At 39.3% G+C, this 23,711-nt stretch overlaps 1 protein-coding gene across 2 annotated transcripts in view; it reads left to right on the top strand.

The window, feature by feature from the left end:
• The first annotated feature begins 15,809 nt into the window (after positions 1-15,809).
• Positions 15,810-23,711, top strand: part of naaladl2 (N-acetylated alpha-linked acidic dipeptidase like 2) — a 214,820-nt gene continuing 206,918 nt past the window's right edge. For both annotated transcript variants that reach the window (XM_076277894.1, XM_076277893.1), the window contains exon 1: positions 15,810-16,002. In XM_076277894.1, coding sequence (XP_076134009.1) covers positions 15,960-16,002 — 43 coding nt within the window. In that variant the 5' untranslated portion in view covers positions 15,810-15,959. The remainder of the gene's footprint in view (positions 16,003-23,711) is intronic.

Below are 23,711 nucleotides of genomic sequence, written 5' to 3'. Positions count from 1 at the left end.
GCATACACAGTCTCGTGTGAAAGCAGATTCCTTCAAATGCACTGACTGTCAAAATACTGACACGCTGTTCGATGTTGTGCTACTTGCTGTTAAATGAAATGACAGATGTCACTCTTTTTGGTTTAAAGGATGTTATGCCCAAAACACACCCATGAGAGATTAAGAAATATAAGAACAACCCTTTTGAACAATGTGCCAGGCCTCTGATCACAATATCACACAAAATCACATACATTTAATTAATTTGCTGTTGAATGTGGACTGGACACACCTTAAACTTTGTGTCTCTGACCAGGCGTTTTAGAGCGCTAAAATAGAGCCCTAGGGGTGCGAGTTTTACAGTGAAGCGGTAAAGGTGGGGACTGCAATGGCTGAGACCTCTCTGAAGTGAATTTAAATAAACAAATCACTTCAACCAGCTTTACATTTTGTTCTGTCTATCGGCAAATACATGTAAACATTCCTTTATCGTAAGAAAGGGACATTCTGCTGTCCTATGTAAAAAAACTAAGCAGGCTGCAAATCATTAACACGTCATGGCAGGGCCATGCCGGCCATTAAAGTAAGGGTAAGGCTATTTGCACCCCTGGTACAATTAGCAGTGTATGCTATTCGTACCCTGGTGCAATAAGAAGTGAATTCTATTCATACCCCGGTGCACACAGCAATGTGTCCTATTAGTACCCCGTCTGGTACAAATATCAATGTATGCTATTCATACCCCGGTGCACACAGCAATGTGTTCTATTAGTACCTCGTCTGGTACACATATCAGTGTATGCTATTTGCACCCCTGTGCATTTAATCTGGCATATTGATCACACAATGTAATATATATATATATATATATATTTTGTTTTAAAAAAACAAGCAACATGTTTTTTTGTTGTTGTTACATAACAGAGTGTGAATAGCTCAGCTGTGTAATAGACACTCTGAATAAGGTATGCTGTTTGCATCAATGTACAGTTAGAAGTGGATGCTATTCGTACCCTGGTGTTTATAGTACCGCATGCTATTTACACCCTGGTGCCTGAACTAGCTAATTGTTGCAATCAAAACTTCCGTTTGAGAACCGATTTCTTGTTCAAATTGCGCGCCTTCTCTCCAGAGACGTTGGTACACATGCACACTCACTCTGCCAAAACGCATCACACGGGAATCGAACCCTGGTCTCCCAGCCAGGGTGCCAGCCCTTCCCTGTGACCACTGCACTATCTGCTTCCACAAGGAGTTGAGGTTTGCAGGTAAACTTATAGTTTATAGGCCATAACGTCATATTCACGAAATTTCTGTTAGCTAACAAACTGACGGTTTTATGTGTTCACTAAACAAAGATTATGAAAATAAAACACAACCTTTCCATCTCAAATTTAATTTGAACAGATATTAGTGCTGAAACCGTTCAGAATTCTTCACTTTCTGCTGACGAAAAAACGAATGTCGGCCATGTTTTTTGGGCACGCGAGCAACATGTTTTTGTTGTTATGTAACAGGGTGTGAATAGCCCAGTTGTGTGGCCAAGGCTATTCGTACCAGGGGTACGAATAGACACTCCGTTAAAGTAATGTGCTGAATTGATATTTGCAGTTTATAGAGGTTTCACATCATTATTCAAACTAATCTCTAATCTCAACTTCATGCGTGACGATCGTTAATTAAATAGGTCCACTCCCTTCCATTGATACAGTACGCCTAAGTGCTTAATTTGGAAACAAAGTAGCCTAGGTGCATGAGAACATGTAGGCGGACAGGAGCACATGAAAGTATCATTGGTTATTTAAAACATAGGCTACAAAAAGCACATATATAGATAACGTCAGATGGCTACATTATTTATAACCATGGCCTATCCACAGATACCTAGGCTTAGGCCTAATATCGTATTTCAATGCATGACCAACATAAATTAATCAAGGCAGACAAACTAATCTTCCTATGTCAAACTTGTGGTGTTGTCATTCAATTCATTCATCTCCTTTTGCACCTCTTTCCAATTAATTCTAACACCAGATGAGGATAGAATATTACAATAAGAGGCCTATCATAGTTGACAGATATTACCTGCTAAGGCCATTTTTTGGCATCATCACAGAGTAGGCTATATCCCATTGGGATTCCATTGGAGATTATGAGTTAGCGCAGCTCATATAATTGAATATGTAATATCGCATATGTTTTGCTCAAAATCGTATTGCAATGGATTGACAAAATAACAGCCTAGTTAGCTGTGAGACAATATTTAAAACGGGTTTGAAAAGCTACAACCATGTGTTCATGAATTTAATTGCTTGGTAGAAGATGGAGCGGAAGACATTTTAACCCTACATAGGCTTATTATTCTTTGAAAAAGTATTAAGATCAGATGGCTAACAATAGCCTATTGATATTGTAAATTCTACTGTAATATCGCCTGACTCATTCAATTTAAAGGTAATGCTCTGCTATTGGTCGACTTCAGCCAAATCTTTTATTAATTAACCTCTGCCTACTTTGTGCGTCTGACTTGCTCTGGCCAGTGTGTATCCACTGTCGGCAAAATATGCTGCCAATTTCGCACCTCAGGTGTTGATACTCCACAGATGATCCTGACGTGGTGCCAGGAATATATCTACAGTGGAACAAAATGTTTACGGTATAAAAAAAAGCTTTAGTGTTGTTAATCAAAAGTCAACAATGTAAAAGAAATGGAAAGGAAAAACTTTGACAAACCCTTGATGACTGCGCTATACTAACGCTAGCGGTGGTCATGATAAACTGTATGCTGCATCAATGTGCATACAGACTGATAAGTGATGGCTTCTCACTTCAAGTAACTGCTACTAGCAGGAACCTGTAAGCAGTTTTGTGTATCAGGTTTCCTATTGTCTCAGCAGCATTTACCCCCATTTATTTTTTTTCTCTCAAGAATGACAAGCCCAAGTTATCAGCACAATAATCTTTGTGACAAAGGTTAGCTTTGCATTAGAATTCCAGTGACATTTTAACTGAACAGCTCAGAGAGGGAAGTCCACAGGTGAAGACACCTGCCACCACTCCAGCAGCCGCTTATCAAGCCTAGCATGACAAATAATTCAGCAAGCCTGTCACTGAAGACAGCTGGGAGATTTTTTTTTTTTACTTTGAGATACCTTGGCAGTGCTTGTATTAAATTGCAAGAGACTGCTGCTCCATTAAGCTTGAGCAAAATGAAGTGTCGGCAGGCCTACTATCAGCTATTGTGGCCTGTGTTAGTTTGCAAGAGTGTAACAAGCTTGCTTGGGAACAGCATTAGTGTGTAGGGGTCTGTCACTTATGGTTGAGTATGTGACATGTCAAGACTTCTGGCATTGCAGTTGGCACTGGCATGTATGTTAACCTGGAAATTTGGGTTCAAGGTTGGGTGGAGCTCCTGCTTTTTGTATTTAACTAAAGTGAGCTGCTAAAGCCCTTTTGTGGTCTAGAACTTGCTGGAACATGCCGTGTTGTCTATTGTTTGCTGAAGTAGTAGCAGTAATAATTTGTTGCCCTCTTCAAAATCAAAACGCAAAAGAGCTGCTATGCTACAGGAATTCGGAGATCTTTTTCTACAGACTGTTGTCGGTGAATTCCCTTTATATTATATGTGAGTTATGCATTATGACGCATATTTTGTTTGTTTATTGTTGCGCTTCTCAACCAGAGGGGGACCCGAGAGCAAATCGTGTTAAGGGTGACTTTATTTATAAAATATATGTATTTTATATGCTAAAATATACACAAATAAATTAATGTATTTTGGAATCAGAGATTAATCTTACATATTAACAAATGATTATGTTAATAAACTATGTCAGTGTGTATGAAAAATAACTGAACTCAGATTTTGGTGGGCTTAATGGGTACGCTTACAGTACCCTACAAAATTGTGTTTCCTATTGTTTATTTAGATTTTTGTTTGTTCATCATCGGCCCACAAAAATAGTTCTAATCTTGCCAAGCAACGCAACACCAGAGAGATTCAAGTTCAGTGAGAGGCTTGTGCAGTAACTTGTATACCCTAGGCTACGTACTTGTCTATATGTGTCATATTAAATTGAACATTAACCTACTCTTTATTTACTCAATTTTCTCACTCAAATGTGATGTTAGGAAATTGCTGCTCTCTTACTTTGAATGAATGGAATGTTTGTGTTGGATAATTTAACTGTTAGGGCCTATACAAGTGGTTGACATATCTTGGTTAATAGTTGATATTAATATTTCAATTTTGATGCTATTTGGAACTATTGTAACTATGTGTAGCCTATGCATCCCGACTGCTGTAGGCTACCTACCACTCTGCCTACCACTCTAGTTGTAAACAAATGGTGATGTGACATTATGACGTAGGTGCAAAACCTTAATATGTGGAGTGATTACTAACGATAAAAACTTACTCTCGTCCATTTCGAAACTAATTAATAGTTTGCCCGGATCTAACTGTTCTAACTGTATAATTCACATTATGACTCCCACCATGATAAACTTTGTTGTATACGGTGCAGTGGCCAGTTGAGATTTGCAGTCCACAAAACAAATAGCCTATATTGGCTAATGATACTGGACAAGCTCTAGACCAGTGTTTCTTGGTGGGTCGGGACCCAAAAGTCGGTCGCGGAACCATTCTGGGTGGGTCGCACAGCTTGTGGTTAAAAATAAAGAAAAAAATTGCCAATTTAAAATGCTACCTTATCAGATCTAATATTGGACCTTTATTTTGATAAACTTTATTCATAGCCTACATATCAGTCATTGCCATGACATAGACAATGTTTATGTGACAGGTCACGTTAGACATCATTTTAGTGGTAAACGCAAGTAGGCTGCTACTCTGAATATTGAAGTAGCCTACAGTAGGCTCGGATATGTATTCACTTAAACTGAGGACAAAATAGGACAGAAACCCCATTGTGTGGTGTGCAGTAGATGGCTGGCACATGAGAGCATGAAACCATCAAAACTAAAATGCCACATGGAAACAAGGCACCCCTGTCAAAGTCATACCTGTCGATTACTTTGAAATGTGACATCAAGTGTTGAAGACTTCACAAATGTAGGATAATGCCAAACATCCGCATGTTTCAAACAAGTAGGCCTACAGGCACTTCGCTTGTCTTACCATGTAGCTCACCATATCCATATATAAAATATATATATGGATCGCGACTTTATGAACATGGGAAATTGTGGGTCCCAAAGCCACACCAGTTGAGAACCACTGCTCTAGACGTGATGTGTCTACTGTACCCTGTGATACCGGAACAACCTTCAGTAGGATTTGAATTTCCCCTTGTGAAAAGTATGCATCCATGAAATGTGTCATTTAGAGACAGTACTGTCACAACTACTGTGATATACAATACATTGTTACCCGTATCTGGAAAGCAGGCAGTACTGTCAAACTTCATCTTCTGCAGTCATGTGGATGCTGTTTGGACAAGTAATAAAGGGAGCAAACTAAATAGATTAATGATCAATTTTAATAATCCATTATTCATAGTGATTTGTGCATCTCGGTAAATAAACCCAAAATTTGTCATAGCAAAGAGGAACCCTGAATGGTGTAATTAGACACCATTTCTACTTTTTGCAGTTCCTGGTCTCCTTGTGACTTTTTCTACTCTCTCTATAAAAGTCTGGCCTTGTGGGAGGCATAGAAAAGAAGTTGATGGGTGCTTTAGCTAGCAGTCAGCATCAGAGGGGAAGGAAAGACAAATTAAAAAGAATTTAAAATTTAATTTCTCATCTAATTCTATGCCCTTTTGAATAGCATTAGCAAAATCATAGTAGATGTCATGATCCCATGCACCTTTGAGATACTATGTTTGTATGCCCTAGGAGCCATGTTGGACATGTCATATTGTTTAGTATAGAACTTCCACATCTATTAGGATACTTGTAAATCTTGAGGGACATATGATGCAAAATGTATGTAATGTATGGTCACAAGCTTGCAGTGCGTGCATCTTTGTAACAAAGGAATTATACAGTATTCAAGGAGTGTGATGCGAATATTGCCATTAGTTGCATCGAAGACCTGATAGCATTTTAATTTTTAAATCCTTGAATTCCCCGAGAAGCTCATTATGAAGGAAAGACTCCCAGAAGTAATTAATTCATAAGGTTTTGATATTGGTTTTGATGCAGCTGACATGGCCACCTAACTCAGTGGGGCTGTGTGAGAGAGGGTGTATGTGCTGAAGATGAAGAGAAAAGGGACTTGGGTGACAGACTATCTTTTATTTCTTTTCCTTGCTGTATCACCCTTGTCTTTCTCAGAGAGCAACCATAACTTTATTTCAAAGGATACGTAGGTGCAGGCAAGTTTGCCTGAGGATCAGCTAGCTGTGTATGTTTTGTACTTGACTTGAAATGTTTCAGTAAAGCCCATTACAGCAACTGCAAAGGAAGAGTTTCTATGATTTCATAACATAGGTGGGCCGTGGGCAGGCTTAAGATCTGCAGTCAACATCTTTATATTGAATAAAACAGTGACATTGCTGACTATATTGCCCAAAGACATTAGCTAGCATTTAAGCAAGCTTCTAGCAGTACAAATTAGGTTCTGGTGGTTTTTGCAATGCTTTGCATACCTTTTAGGTAGATAGCTTGCTCATGTTTTTATTTTATTTATTTATTATTTTTTTTTAGACCAATGGTCCTTTTATGGTTTTTAAAGTATAAAGCAATACAGCAATGACCTGCTTCCTTGTAAAATCTTTATGGCTTAAAAACCTGTGTTTGTAGAGTTACTGACCTACCTTTGTCTTCTTCCTGTCTCTGGTGTTTCTCCCCAGGAAATTCCTACTAATGGATTGTCTCATGGGAGCTGTATTACTGGACAACAGGCATTGAATTGACGACTAAAGACTCGTAAGAAGACTGAGGCAAGGTATTGACTACAGTCATTTTTATAAAATTTCTCTACACTTAAGTGGTAAACTAAGTGGTTATTTTGGAAGGACATGCCCTTTTTGATAGTACAGTTGCCACTGAGTGTGCAAATGTATGAGAACATAGGCGACTTCTTAAATCACAAAAAAAACTTTTGTGAATGTACACGTATGTGCTCAAAGTGGGTTACATTCAAATCAGTTTATTACAGTATGTATTTGTTTGATCACATTAACATATTTGGAATAAGTGCCAGCCCCAGTTTGTGCTATATGAACAAGTGATTACAGAATGTTTAGCTGTATAAAAAGCAGCTCTAGTGAGAAGATGAGCAAAGTTTATTGTCCGTGAGATTTACATAAAATATGAATTTGTCTTTTGGCAATCAAACAACATAGTGAAAAGCAGAATACATACAGTACATGTAATACATAAAACACACACACACACACACACACACACACACACACACACACACACACACACACACACACACATATATACACATATATCATACAGTACATAAGTCTACACTTATCTGTACCAAGCATCAAATGACCATAAACCTGTTGGATAAAGTCCACTTGTTCAAACAAACTGAGAGAGGTTGACCCAAAAGGAATTCAGCTCAACTAGAAATGGTTGTTTCTCTGTCTCGAAATAAATTTTTCAGGTACACCAATAGAGTTCGGGCGACTACGTCACGTTTGGGTAGCAACAGCCATTTTCCTGGTACACTAAAGGAAGATACAGTGATTACTAATGAGAAAGTAGTGAGCGTCAAGAGGAGATGAGAAAACAAATTGACCGTGATATAAGCAAATGTGAGCTTCTTCACAACAACGAAATGTATAAGAAGGCAACTGAGTATTACTTAAATAGAATAAAGACCATTATACCATGGTCTAGGTTGAAACGGGTGTCGTTTAAAAAGTGATATACTACACCTATAAAATTATTATGATGTTGCTTGACAACGACTGAGTTAGTCCGCTCAGCTGTGACTTATCAACATTCCACAGCGTTGCGATAAACAGCTGAAAAAACTAACGATTTTAGCTCTAAAACTCATTTAGTATTAATAATTGATTTCATATTTATTTATTTCGTAAGTGACCATGGTATTAACGGGATAATGCCCTTCAATGCGTCCATTATCAGAAATAAATGGACTTCGCGGAAGCAACCGTCCTCCGCTTCGCATTGGACGGTTCACGCCTCCGCGTTATTTCTGATAATGGACACCTCGTCGGGCATTATCCCTTACTTAAATGCTGTAGATTGTCTTTTGTTCTGTGGACTGTGAAACATTGAGTTCACATGAGTTTGCCAACTGATGTTACGAAGCTGTAACTTACTTACCAACTTTCCATGTTGGCCAACATTTGCGACATGTTGAACCTGTCAGTAGTGAAAAATAGAGGTCTATTTGACGTAAGTCATGCCTACCCCATTGGATTTCTATCTGTACAGTAGCCGCCGTTACTGTGATTCCCACAATTCTTAGCAATTTACGACACAATCCCAAAGTCTAAGTAAGTAGATTCTAAAAAGTATAACTTATCTGTTGGTATTCTCATGTGATAATTCACTGAAATAAGCCATGCCCGATTGCAATGACCAGGTTGTGTCAATATCCTAAATGCCTCTCCAAATACATCTAAATTGGTTACTTGCTTGAGGAAAAAAGCCTGTAAACTCATCCAGCATTGGGAACACATAAAATGTATCTCAAGCAATGACTGTCATACAGATAAGTCATTTCCAGGCCAGATCACCCAATTATTTGACAACATATTTAGGTTAAATTCAGAAATTTAGAAAAAAATAGAACTTTCTAGTAGGTGTATAGAAACATCATCCTTTTTTGAGAAATAATTTAACCACATTCTAGTTATAATCATTGACATCCCTTCACTGAATTCTGTGGCACACTTAAAATGCAAATTATAATGGAGCTACTGAGAGATTATTTCTGGGTGTATACGTCATAACGTGTCTGACGGCTACCACACAGTAATTGGAATGTTTGGGAAGGCCCACACACTGTGCTTCAGAATGATATATTGTTGTCACTGGCCCCTTATAATCTGACGAGCAGGCACTCAAATTTTCTGGAATTGACAAGTATAACACTAGAACCAGTAAGCATTTTTCACCCTTAATATAGTGAAGCTTTTGTAAATCCTCATGATTAGAGCACAATATTACTAGAGACTGGCAGGATGACCTCTGGGATATTAAGTAATGTTTTAAGTTAAATTCAAAGATGTGTAAGTATAAGTATGTATACTCTTTTGATCCCGTGAGGGAAATTTGGTCTCTGCATTTAACCCAATCCGTGAATTAGTGAAACACACTGTGAACACACAGTGAGGTGAAGCACACACTAATCCCGGTGCAGTGAGCTGCCTGCAACAACAGCGGCACTCGGGGAACAGTGTGGGGTTAGGTGCCTTGCTCAAGGGCACTTCAGCCATGCCTACTGGTCGGGGTTCGAACCGGCAACCCTCCGGTTACAAGTCCGAAGCACTAACCAGTAGGCCACCCCCACCTTTGCACACCTATGAACCTCTCATACATCTACCTGGTATATCTGACACACTCGTGCTGGGTTAGACCTCATATCCCAACTACTTCATGACCACTTTAAATTGTTCACCTTTCCAGCTTCTTCATTAAATATCAAGCGGGAAAAGACCATTTACTGGAAAAGACCATTTAAAATTACGCCACATAATTATTTCAATTGCACAAAAATTCTGTCATTGAATAATACCCCATCTTGACAATAGCCAAGCTACACTTGAGAGTTGGGGTGAACACTATATGTCCTAAAAAAGGTACATCATGATTCAGACTTGAATTTAATAGCTCTAAATTGCAAAGAGAAACACGGCAGAAACAGAATTTGTATATTTTGGATTTAGGATATTTTTGTGAAAATTGGATTTGTCAAGATTATGACGGCATGTCATGACAGAAACAAGTTTCTATGTTGACTGAATTATACCATGGCATCTAACAATATATATTTTAGAACAATGATATTCAGTTGGTCTTGCCTGAATATGATGGAAAAATACAACTTGTTCCATCTTGTACGTTCTGTCTATCCTTTTTTATTTTCAATACCTGTATTCAGTATCTCATTGTGATAAAAGAGCTGCTGCCGGACTCTGCCTCTTAGCTGTTATTGATTTGTTTTTCATGAAGGAATATTACACAGTGGGGAACCTGTAGAGAAAAGAGAGAAGTGTGGTATGACATTATCACATGGATCTTAGCTTTAAGAAACCAGCCTGTGTGTCAGAGCCAGGCTGCTCTCATGCTGGAACTATAGGCCGTAACTGGAGACCTTTGCATTCCTATTCACTGACCCTCAAGATCCTCGTCAGGGGAGATTTATGAACAAAAGCTTTGGCACAATTGCCAAGAATCCTCGGACTCACTCAAAATATTTTTAGACTGAATGAAATATACATTTATTTTTTTTATTTTACAGGATGACTTTGGTTGTCAAAGTTTCAGTTTAGTTCTGTTGACAGTTACACATCACCAGTGATAACCTTTTATTTGAATGTGGTCAAGAGATGTGGGAATTTATTCAGTGACTTGGTTGCTTGGAGTTGTGTCTTTTTCTTGCATTTTAAATAAGAGATGGAGGAACATTGAAAGACTGCAAAATTCATTATACATAGCCGACACATGCCACCAATTCCCAACTACAAGCCTCTTCCATGTCACAAAGGTTTCATGAGGCGTTTCACAAGAACAAAGCTTTGTGTGCTCATTAGTATGAAGTTATATTGACCATGGTACCTGCATGTACTTGCTAAAACTGCTCATTCTTGTATGTTTATTTGTGAGGCAAGAACCAGTTTGCATTCTTCACATCAAACGTTTTCTCATATTGCTTTCAAATGCAGACTTGACTGCTTGGGTACTGGAGGTGAAATTCTTTCTATATTTGAGTAGTGCTCTAATCAGCCCCATCCATGCCTGACCAGTATGCAGCTTTGCAATTCAAAAAGTGTGTGTGTGTGTGGTGTGTGAATGTGTGTGGTAATGCATTTGTCTGTCCTTTGGGGTTTTAAATCAGGGCTCAAACAGAAGTCTGTTTCAGAGAGACATAGCCTTGTGTGATGGGTCTGTTTATTTAATACAAGGTCATTCATGTCAGTGCTCTGGTATGGAGCAGTTGGACATTGAAGGATTTTTTAAGTCAAAGGTGCGGACTTGCATGATTAGTTTATGTAGTGTGTGCTGTTTAGTGAAATAAAGTGTACATGAAATTAAATTACATGAAAGTTAATGTTGATATAGTCATCACTATAAGTCTAGCAAAGATTGCAATCAGAAAGCATTGAAACAGTACAGTTTAAACCTTCCAATTTCAGTGTGACTATGTAATCAATAAGCTGACATAGATGACATACAATTTGAGTCAGTTTTACACCAGCAAAGATGACAACATCGTTATATGCATTATGACCAACAAATTGGTCCTGTTCAAAATAATTGATTAAGCTGACATGTTAATATGTGTGACCTGACTGAAAACATGCTGTCACTCACTGAGAAAGGGAGCACTCAAGGTGTCATGGGAACAAAGCTCTTGAGAGAGCTGTTAAAGTGCAGCCTGTGTTCTGAAACTGGTTTACAAGAAGTAGTGTTAGTTTTGTCCTGATCAGACATTATGAAAAAAATATATATTCTCGGACTGGATTAGTTTTTGTTAGCTGTAGTATGTTCTACTGTTTGCAAATTGATCATTGAACATTTCCTGCTGCTGAGCTTTTCCGCTGCTAAGCTCCACAGTATTTTGATTTGAACTTGGTCCAACCACATATACAGTACACTTTGGCTGAAAAATGCCACTTCAGCATAACTTAAGATGTCGTGGAATCTCATTAACCACAGTTCTTGGGACAGGACCTCTGGGGACATTGTTTAGTTCACAAACTTCAGGATGTAGAAAGCATTGTATTCCAGGGCTCCAGAGTCTAATCATTTTGGTCACATATACAACCAAAAACTTTTAAGTTCAGCTAGAAGATTTTCATATTCTGCTCTCTGTAAACAGGGCCATTGCAGCAGGGCAGGCAAGGCAGGCACCCACGGACAGCTCCTTAAGATAGTCCACAGCCATCACAATTCTGGAGGACCCCCCTGAAATATATGATTTTGTGCAAAAGATGAGAATAACCAAGGGTGTAGGTTTGGTCTCAGCTTTGGTGGGCACACAGCCCAGCCCAGCATGGCCTCACTGTTTGGTCCTGGTTTATAACTACTGTACTTTGTATGACTGAATATTTGATATTGGATATTTTTCCAGGAACTACAGAGGCTACATTTCAATATGGAAAGTAGCAGTAGTTTGCATTTTACATTTATAGTGCTGATTCTGGAAAGGCACCATAGTCTTTCTTTTATTTCTCTGCCATTGTGTAGGCTACACTCACAAATATATTACATACACAGAATATACTGTAGAAACAGGAAAATGTCTCAGATCCACTGTTTATTGCGACTGCAAGATTTTAACTTCAGGTAAACAGTCAGTAACATACGTTGCATTCTATCATGATGGCGCGACTTCTATTCTGTTGTGCTATATGCGACTCTCCGTACTGCAAACCCCAAATCAACATGACTCCTATTTTTGGTTGAAAGATTAAAGAAGCTAGGTTTAGCTGCAACAATATCCTGGGTAAATATCCTGGGTAACATATACCATCATATACCAGTTAATACTACTTTCCACAGTAGAATCCGCATTTGAAGGTCATGTTAGGCTACAAGTTGTAGTTGCTAGTTTGTGTAGTTTATTTTGCCTACTTACACTCTGTGTAATGAAAAATCTTCGTATGTCCCTTTTCTTTTACAAAGCACTGAAAAGGACAAAAATGTACATGCTGAAGGGCAAAGGGAATATTTAAATGTTTTACCCTGGTCTTTTTTGGGGTATGTATTGGCAGATAGCCCTGATAACTTACTGTTGTTGCTTTTATTTTATTTTATTATGACCGCGGCGCAACGAAGCGGTCATATAGGTTTAGTCAGATTTTTTCTTTTTTTTCTTTTTTTTTCTTTTTCGTATGGCCAAATTTCCGTCAAGGATTCCCGGGACACTGAAAGACCGGGGTACACGAAACTTGGTGGGCATGTAACCCCACATGGATAGCATGGAACCATCGTTTTTCGTTTTTACTCTGTAGCCCCCCGCTGGACTGGACCCCCCGAAAGGAGGGTAGGGCAGACACAGTTTTCTGTGAATATCTCGAGAACCGTAGGGTTTAGGAGGACCACCTTTTTTTTGTATGTTGATCTCAAGGGGCCATGTCAACCCATTCCATAACCACTCATTTCATGTATAGCGCCACCTAGTTAAACACAAAAAAGTAAAAATGAGGTGTTGTAATCGCAGGTATCTGTGACCTAACATGGTCAAAACTGAACGAAATTGGAAGTGTAGGATCATTATGACACCCTCTGAATGCATGCCAAGTTTCGTGGAATTCCGTTCATGGGGGGGGCACACAATAAATTAATTTATGTGTACATTTAGTGACCGTACACCAACAGAGTTTTCTGTGAATATCTTGAAAACCGTAGGGCCTAGGATAACCAATTTTTTGCGTATGTTTGCCTCCAGGGGCCATGTTAACCCATTCCATATGCACACATAAAGCATAAATGCATAAAGAGATACACACGCACACACATACATTCACAGTAATCATACGTATGACACATACTCACACAGTAGACATATGTACGCATGCATGCACATGCACAGACACAGGCACATACGCAGGCACACACACAAGCACATGCGCACACACACACACACACACACACACACCCACCCACCCACCCCCACACACATAAACATAAACATGTACACGCACACATGCACACAATTCAAGAATTTCTCAGAATTATGAACAGGCAAAAAGGGGGTGGGGTTGTAAAAATTTTTATTTTACTCGTGACATCTATGAACTAATCATGTTTTGATACTTGTTGTCTAGCAGATACTAGTGAGAATTGAGTGTGCATAATGCAATTCAGTGAGACAGTTAGAATCAAGCCTTTCAGCGTGACTTATTTTTGTGGAAAAAATGTGCTGGACTGGGCGGCAGTCATATTTTGTACCGCTCTGCGGTACATCTAGTTTGTGTGTGTGTCAGATAACCCTCCTTCGGTTTCAGCCAATCAAATGACAGAGTTTCTTTTACTGTCGTGCTGGCGGTCGGAATCGGATCAAATAGCACAAAGGAGTTCGCTAAAATATTGGTGGAGACAATTTTGTCATCTCAAAATATTGATAGGTACAGTCACCATTGTCCCCATCTAAACCTACGCCCATGAGAATAACATGTCCAGAAGCAGAAAGCCCCTGCAAAATTATGATAGGTGGTTGATAGGAGGGAAAGAAGGCAATTAACAGGGGAAATAACAAACCAGTGGTTAGTGAGAACCTCTTGTGTTGAATAATGTAGGTATGACTGTTTCATTTGTCCAGATAAAGAAGGTTCATAAAGATCTTGAAAATAGGCATAGATGTAGTCCCCCCCCCCCTTCCCCCCCAGACAAACTAGAAAGGCAGCAGAAGGCAAATAAACATCCATTTAGATGTAATGGCAGAAACATGTTGCCCACAAATCCACAAATTTGCATAATAACCAACTAGCACCAGGCTGGCTCTATTGTAATACCAGTTTTTACCATGTGTGGTGTTGTATTAAACAGAATTAAACGGAAGAGTGGCAGTGTTCAAGACAATTATACAGAATTGCTCTTTTGAAATTTTTAGTGCATCCCTGTAACAAACCCCACCCCTGGAACCTTGCTCTCCTGGGTACTAAACCTGCTTTTGGACCACAATACTTGTTGGTATGGCAGTCAGAGTGCATACTCAACTGTAGTGACACTCCGTTACACTAACCTCATTTGGGAAGCGAGATCATGCGCTTCATGCACACAGGCCTCCCTCTCGGATCCAGGGATCAGGATTATTTCTGTTCCATGTTAAAATCCGTATTTCAAATACAAAATTGTATTTTGTCATTTGTATTATATTGGATTGAAGAAAATGGCTTTGTATTTTGTCAAAATACTTTATTTGTGTGTGTTTTTGTATTTTAAGAACATTGCAAAAATGCTTTCTTTCAGGCGTCTATTATGCAATGACGAATTTAGCATTTCATATAAACATAGTATTAGTATTTTCTATAAGTAGTGACACTATTCCCAGTCAGAGCCAGTGAAAATGTGGCATTCTTTTCTTCTTTGTAACTTCACTGATGATGCAATACCCACATTTTTCTCTCTGTTACAGGCTTACCTTACCTTATCTTACATACCTTGGTGGCATGGAAAGATGAATGAAGTGCAGATGTATTATTCTAAGAGTGTTCACGTGAAGTTCAAGGTCCTTGTGTCAATCTGTAAACATGATGAACAGAGGATGTATCTTATAAGTGATACACAGAACTTTGTTTGTGATTTGTTGGTGCTTGTTGGTGTTTTTAAACTTCGCACTAACCATAAAATATAATTTTATGTCAAAGGCCTGTATGGTGAGGATGCAGTAGCTGTTAGTGCAGCATATATTCTCCGGTCTCCCTAGGTTTACTAAGTTACTGATATAATGAAATGGGGTGGATCAGTTGAAGCACAGACAAAGAAATATATAGTTGCATTTTTTTTTTTGAGAGAGAGAGAGATAGAAAGAGAAAGAGAAAGAGAGAGAATGCAGCCGGCTCCTCGAGTGAAAGGACTTACATTTCCTGTGTGTCCAGTTTCAACAGGTGTAACATGCTTGCACACACATACTCACATAGGCACACGGAACAGGTACAAGAGGAAGTGATGTCAATCAATAGGAGAACAGGTTAGTTGAGTGAAGGTGAGCCAGGAAGCAGCTTGTGCTAATTTCTTTACATGAGTTGCAGGCTTGTATTACAGCACAGCTGAAGGGAGCCAGTGAATTCATGGGAACCTATTGAATATCTGATTCTCCTGCGAGTTGACTCTAGAGGAGTAGGGACCTGACAATGGGAGACATTCGAGATTTCCAGACTCATCCAGCCCAGCGAGGTAAATTTTTGTGTTGCCTCACATTTCCTCGTTAATGAGGGACTTAAGCTGCTGCAGTTTATTTGCTCTCTGACTCCTGTTGCAGTAGGATTTCTTCATTCTATCAGTATGTACCAGTGTGACAGGAGCCGTTCTCTCTTTCTGATAGTCTTGCCAAGGTGGCTGCCCCCTCTGTCTGACTCATTTCAGGAAAGAGAAGAGGGTCTAGATTAGCAAGTTGCTGTAGCAGCACTGGTTGCTCACTCTCGGTGTATTTTCACTGTATCGTCAGTATCTACAGAGGGATATCACTTAAGAAGTAAGATTATTGTTTTGTATGGGGGACAAAAACATTTTCAGCTTGTGAGATCTCTTAAGTCTGTTTAGTGTGTGCAAATTGCACAACTACATTGTGTTGGTGTTTCAGTTGTTTAAGCTGTGTTTGAGTGCTGGACATCATACCATTTAGGTTTTTTTTTCTTCTATTTTTACCCTCTGGTGTTTCAGTGCTTGCACTAAGACACGTGTAGAATGTGCCTTGAGTCAACAATTTTTTTTTTTTTTCCATGGTAGTAGAACTACTGTTTGTTCTCTTTCTTGTTGCTATCGGGGTATATTCTAGTTGTATTCTGTGTTCCTAAGTGTTCCCTGCACAGGTCATGTTCTCTGACTTAGAACACAGGATATGTGTTATATGATATGTGTATTGCACTCAATTAAGAGCATTACAGTACAGCTCAGTGACATACTTCCCATATAATACAATACGATAGAAGAAGAATAAAATACACCAGGCATATTTTCCATAGATTGGGGCATCATTTGCAAGAGGGGTTCATTTCATTCAGCCATGTATTTACTTCTTACTAATCCAGACATTAGAATACTCATCATTCTTTATAATCCTATGTCATCCATACCTCCATGCAACACACACACACACACACACACACACACACACACACACACACACACACACACACACATACACACTCAGACACACACACTCATCCAAGTGGGAATTATTTGATGAGTGCTGTCACAGCTCTTCTTGTTCTCGTTGTGCTGGTGTGGTGTGTGTAACTTGTAACAAGGCTGTTCTTTACTCTGAGGCACGTGGCGTTTCTCATATTTGCATTCCTTACAGGTAGCTCATTAATTCAGCTCTCCTAATCTCATAGGTGGACAATAGAGACAGAGGTGCACATATTTTCCTACTTAGGTATTTAGAAGCCAAGTCACCTTGTCTACACTTGTTAGATTGACAAAGCACATGTGGCTGTTTTTTTTAAATACTTTAGCTGACAGGTCAAAGGTGAATGCTTAATCAGTTTCTGAATGAAATTCACTTTCCTTGTAAGGTGTACATGTGTAAAGGAAAAGAATAAGTTATAATGGCCATGACAATATTGTGTGACATTATGATATACAGTATGTTGCATGTATGCTGTTTTGTAGATGTGGATTATGTCTGTTGAAAAAGCCATATCTACCTTCATCGATGGTTCTTTTTTGTCCCATCAGTAGGAGGGGATTTTAACGGTAACTCCCCTGTGGAGCAAATCTTACATTAGAGGATTAATGATCTAGCTCCGTCTGTGCCAGCCCCTTCTATGTGCTTAGTTTTTTTTCCTCACTCAAAAATCAAATCAACTTTCCAGTGAGCCTATCACTTGTTCTTGCTCACTCTTGTTCATCCATTTTTTTCCCTTTTGAAATGTGATCGGTGGTGTTTTTTTAGAGTCACAAAAGTGAAACCTGTAGTTCTGAGACCCTGGTACTTCACTGCACTGGCCTTTGTTATAAGTCCAGATTGCCTTGTTCATTATCATTGAGGCATTGATAAGCTAAGCCCCTTCACAAAGGCAGACAGATACCTTATAGGGATTCTGCCTCATCAGCACCTGCAACTAGCTGTCATCGTGCACATTAGATAGAGCAGACTGAAAGATACTGTCTCTGTATACACTTTAGTGCAAGAAAAAGTGACAGCCTCCACCCCCCCCCCCCACCACCACCTCACGCCCCAACTCTTTCTGGAGTTTCTCACCAGATGCATTTTGGCAGGTAATTTTGCATGAAAAAAAAGTATGCAGAGATTGCCTTTTGCCTTTTAGAAACTCAGTGGTTGGCACCAGAGTTTTATGAGAGTTAGATGGAAATCTCAATTTTCTACCTGTCACTCCTTACCTTATTTATTCATTCACTCTCTCCTTTATTTATTTATTTACACTTATTTTTCAGTCAGAGCGCATTCACTCACTATCCCGGCAGTGCTTTGTTCCTTTACTATATGTCATTCCCAGTTAGGGATCATATTTTTGTGTGTTCAGAACAGCACAGCGTGGCAAAGCAGTGGATGCAGCTTGCATGGAACACCCAGACTTAATTCACACCATGTCACCCTGCATTTCCTGCTCGGGTTGGCTGCTAGGGATCAAACACGGAGGAGAAAGTGTCATTCAGGAAGTGGGAGTTATCATGACAACCCTGGGAGTCGGATGAGATATGTCTTTGGGTTCAAAATAAGTGGGGTGAACTATTCTTGTGCTGGTATTATGGCTAAATTCGATTCCTCTCGCAAGGGTCTGTAGTGTTACACTTCTCAAATGCCAGCTCCAGCACCTGGTTTATTTATGATTATCCTGAGAAAAGTGGAAGAGAGAGAGAAAAATAATGTATCCTCTTTTTTTCAACGAAGACTAAAGTCTCCATGGATCTGTAATGGATTTGTCAAGTCTGTAATAGAGTTGGAATGTGGGAAAAGCGAGAAGTTACCAGGAGATTTGAAAAAGAAAAACCAAAGGAATATTTGAACAGCTGCATCATCCTGTTTCATAAAATAAGCACAAAGCTGCTTTTAGACTTTTTGCCTTTCTATCTCCGCTTCATGCTCTTTCTCACTGAGTCCACGTCTTTCTCTATCTGTCTCAGCCACACTCTCTCTCTCTTGCGTACATTGCTCTATTTTTGCCTCCCTCCATGCAGAGTATTTAAATATGTCAGTTTAAGTAGATATGGATGTGAAGAGCCCCTAATGTGAAGAGCCCATCTCAAATGGATGCAGTGTCTCAAACTGAGAGCATACTCCGATTCTCATTTAGTCTGCCCACCATGCCCACTAAATCCCTTGGAAACCTCATGAATGCATATACAGAGGTTGTTTGCTGACTATAGATGTCCGGGAGTTGCTTGAAGATATTTTAATGAACAATCATTGTTGATATCCCCTGTTCGTGAAATAGTGAAACTGTACAAATGACTCAAATGCCCAATGTGCTGCTATCACACATCAAGTAATTTAGGGTTACCTGTCTCATACAAGTGTCATGATATGCACTAATGTCAGCCTCTGATTCATTTAATGCACGTGCACACACACATGTTTAAAGTATTAGTACTCTAGAGATGTAACGGTATGAAAATGTAACATCACAATTATAGTGATCAAAATAATCATGATTATCTGTATTATCACGGTATTGTTAAACTGTATCTCATAATTGGCCTGTCCTCCATGTAAAGGAGCAACAAAACTTAAACAGAATAGCATTCATATAACATAGTGTCTTGTCACAAAAGAAAAGGTTATACGGTTACAGAATAGTCTTCTCCATCCTCTTTGTACTTTGTTTTTTTGGGCAGATTTATAATCCCAATCTTGCTGTTGAGACACACTGGCGTGTCATCAGTTCAATCTGTGATAAGTTTAAATCTTTATGTCTCATTAATGGTATGAATATTCTTAAGGAAAGCTCTACTTGATTGGCTGATTCAATTGCTTTCAGAAGCATCCCAGAAGTGACATCTGTCAAAAATAGACTTGATGGATGTGCATATTGGAAGCGCAGGATAGTGCAGAACGGCTTCTGGGGCTCTTCCATGATGTCCCTTTTAGTGGGCCCTGCCTCTCTCCGTCAGACGCCGTTTCATATATACGTGCCTACCCTTGCACTCATTGGTTATCGTCCTCCTTCATGTCACATATAATATTGGCCCTGAAAAAAATGTATTGGTTGATCCTTAGCTTTTACAAAAACTGCAAATAGTTTGGCATGAGCCAGTTGGAAATGCGTAATAATGAAGCATGGTTAGGCACTGACTCAACCACACACTGCACTGTTGTTGCACCAGACCCCACTTTCTCTGGTGTTGGGATTTTAATGATGCCAGCAGCTGAAGCTGTGCTCATCTCCGGATGTCTAATTAAACAGCCTTGACATGACGCCAACTAATTGATTACCCTCCATGATCAAATGACAAAGAAAAAGAAGAGGAGACTCTAAATAGATTCCTTCCCTCTTTCTCTTGTGATCTTTACTTCATACAGCCATCCAGCTTATTTATTTATTTGTGTCCATGTGATTTCTCAGTGCTCTTAGGGGGCGAGGGGCTTTTATTGTAGCCTGGAAATATCCACCAAGTTAAGAGAGTCTGGCAATTCTCAAAAGGGAAACGTTTGCAACACTTGCATCATAACTTTGAAATTGTTGGTCCAGCCTTACCAATCATATTGATCAGAGATCCCTAACGTTACTTCCTACTTTGCCTAGACTTTACAAACTGACAATAAACAGCATCAACAGTCAGGAAACAATGCATGTGGGTCTACCTTTGCTGAAAATAAATGTCTGCATATTTCCAACTGCATTTTTGACATTTGCAGGCGTTGCTACTTATCACAATAAGTTTCGGTTTCGTCTTTGCACAACCTCATTGCCATCGTTCTCAGCCACGCTGATTGGACAGGTAAAGATTGGCCGGAGAAAACCTGCGAATATACCGCAGACCCAGACGACGTACTGAAGGGAAATTAAAATTAACGGGAAAGTACTGTACGTAGGAGGGTAGAGCCAGGCTACTTCTATTCCACTTTGCAATGGAATGCTCCTTATAGCACACTCCCTGAAGCGGTGCCTTTTAACTTACCTTTCCTGAGGAATCGTTTGAGTAGCTCTGGTCCGTCTCTGCATGTGTTCAAAGTGTCATATTACAGGCTACTGTGAGGTTGAGGGACACTGGTTTGACCTGCACAAATACTGTATAATGTGTGGCCAAACTTGACCTTTTTTATTTTTTTGTTAAAGAAGAAAACACTTATTTCCATGTTTGCCAAGGTCCTTGTCGCATCATTTCATATTTTTCTGTATAGATGGGAATATGAGAGAGAACCAAGTGTCTGAAATGCACAAATGGGCCAGCCTCTGTGGGCTTTGCTTTCTTTTTCCCATGGAGTGTTGCTTTCCAGACTGCTGTGTTTGTTGAGCTCATTGACGTTCATCTACAAAAGCCTTTCTCACCCTGCAATTATCCCCACTGACTGATTTCCTCTCGAGATCTCTAATTGCATCTGTTCTTTGGGGCACTGCTATGCTCGTTTTAATTCTGCAATTGGAACCTTGTCATCAGAACTTGTACAATTAATGGAAATACAAATGTTCCAGGTGATAATAGTCATTAATCAGACATTTTGCATTAGTGAGGTAGTTCAAACACGTGTGCTTCTCTATTGTACACAACATAGACTTATCTGATCAAAAGTCAAACGTATACATTTTATGTTTTGTTGGAACAAAACTGATGTCATGAAAATGAATCAGCTCTGATTTTAGATTATGCCAATTGCCAATTGGGTGTGTTCAAGCTCACTCTGATACCCTGGTGGACAATGAATGGTGGACAAGAGTGTATATCCTGCAAAGTTATGATAGCTGCTGGTTTGGATAGCCAAATTCTCAATTTCCTGTAAATGTTTTCCGTTCTTCATTCTGACCTTCTCTTTTGGTATTTCAACCTTGTCCTTGAGTGAGTGGCATTGCTTTGTTTTGTTCTGATTGTCTCTGCCACAGTATGCAGTGAAACAGACAGTTATCTATCAGAAAGATTTTTACCTTCTCTTATCCTCTCTCACCTGGTACTCAAAAAAAGTGACAAATTGTGAGTGTCTGCGTGTGTGTGTCTGCACGCACAAGATCTTTTTAGACTTTACATTGACTGATTGATTCGAAGAGCCTTTATGAATAATTTACAGCGTGAATTTTTATTCTTCATTTGTGGCAGGAAATATCATGCTAGACTGAACAATACCCTTTCACCCCAAAACATGCTATGTCTCAAGAGGAGAAAAGAAATATAAGAGGCTCTTAAGATGGTAGCTTTTAGCTTTAAGCCTTGAAAAAAAGGGATCCTGATAAAAGAATGGAACCGATTCAAGATGATCTATTTATTATTTATTAAGCTAGCCTTTTTTTAAATCAGTCTCTAGAATTGAAATGTGGGTCATTTCACCCCATTTCCTCTCAAGGCCCAAGCATGGTCCTCTGCAATGCATTTTTTACCCATTGCTCTTGAAGGGCACACTCACTCAGGTGTGGCGCATAGCAGTATGTGTGTGTGTGTGTGTGTGGTGGGGGGGGGGGGGGGGGGGGGGGGGAGTTATAATTTGCACCATAACTTGATGTTATCTGTGTAGGTGTAGGAGAAAGAGGAACCTTGTGTGTGTATGTGTGTGGAAAACAAGAGGAGAATGCCCTCTAGCTGAGCCTGTTGCTGCTGTCTTCTTGGTAGTAATGAGGCTCACACACACACAGAGTCACGGTCTCCCCTATTACTGTGAGCGTTGAGCTACACCTGTCAGTGCCCTAATAAGGATTGTCCTTGGCTATGTAGGAATTTGAAGGTGTCTTGATAAGTGTGCAAGTATTGGAACCTTTTGGATGTATCATTGTGATTTGTGTGTTTTGTTATTTCATTAAAGGTAATTTCATAATTGTATTTGTAATGCATTGCCTACTTATCAGTCATGGAGTGGTGGCATAAGCTAAGTTTCCATTCAACTCATTTGCATGTTTAAAGGCCATTCGTGACAATTTGACTAAACAAAATGCGAGGCTGTTTCTATCTACTGTGTTATGGAAATTAAAAATGTACATTTGCCTTTTCAAGGCAGGGGTTGAACAGCTTTAGGATCAGATGTCAAAATGGCAATATTTACCATTGCCATTGGCATTTATCATAACATTTCTACAAATGCTCATTTATGTAATAAATAATAAACTCATCTAATCAATCATCTTAGCAAATCAAAATTTTAAATGCATGAGGAAATTGGTCAAAATGGTCAAGCCTGAGGTTTGTCACTGGGTTTATGTGTCTGGTTATGTTGTGGAGGTATCTGGTCTTGATTTTATCTGGGGTTTTTTTTCCAATGTCAAATTCTTTGCCTCAGTGATGACAATTTCCATGTGTTTGGCTGGAAATTTGTGGTAATCATGTCTCAGAATGGACAGAATCACAGGCAAATTCCAAATAGGATAATTATCGTAAATGGTCATGGTGAAGTACACAGACTGCCTTTTGTAGCTCTGGGGCAACTCTAATGGACAACTATAGATAGTTTAACAAAGTGACAAAAGAAGGCAAGAGCTCCATTTGGTGGGAATTACAGCATGCATTATTTGTGACAGCTTTTTTGATTTCACATGCTTCCTATGACAACACTATACAGTTTTTACAGCATGATGAGACAGCGGCTAATAAGGCTAAATGGAATTGGGGCAAGTCATCACTGTTTGAAATCCAACCACATACCAACACATTTGATTACTGCAACCCCAGCTGTTAGTTAATCGGAAACACTCTATCTTTTTGTAGGGGAACAAAGGAAAAACATTCTTTTTTTTCAACCATACTGTAGTTTTTCCAGGTAGCTATTGCACTGGATTGGGGAA

This window comes from Alosa pseudoharengus, unplaced genomic scaffold, assembly GCF_046254945.1.
Source record: "Alosa pseudoharengus isolate Yale_2024_CS ecotype anadromous, Long Island Sound unplaced genomic scaffold, YU_APseudo_1.1 YU_APseudo_1.1_scf_11, whole genome shotgun sequence".
NCBI classification, from domain to species: domain Eukaryota; kingdom Metazoa; phylum Chordata; class Actinopteri; order Clupeiformes; family Clupeidae; genus Alosa; species Alosa pseudoharengus.
Note: the sequence above shows the minus strand (reverse complement) of the source record. Positions and strands in the feature narration are given on the sequence as shown.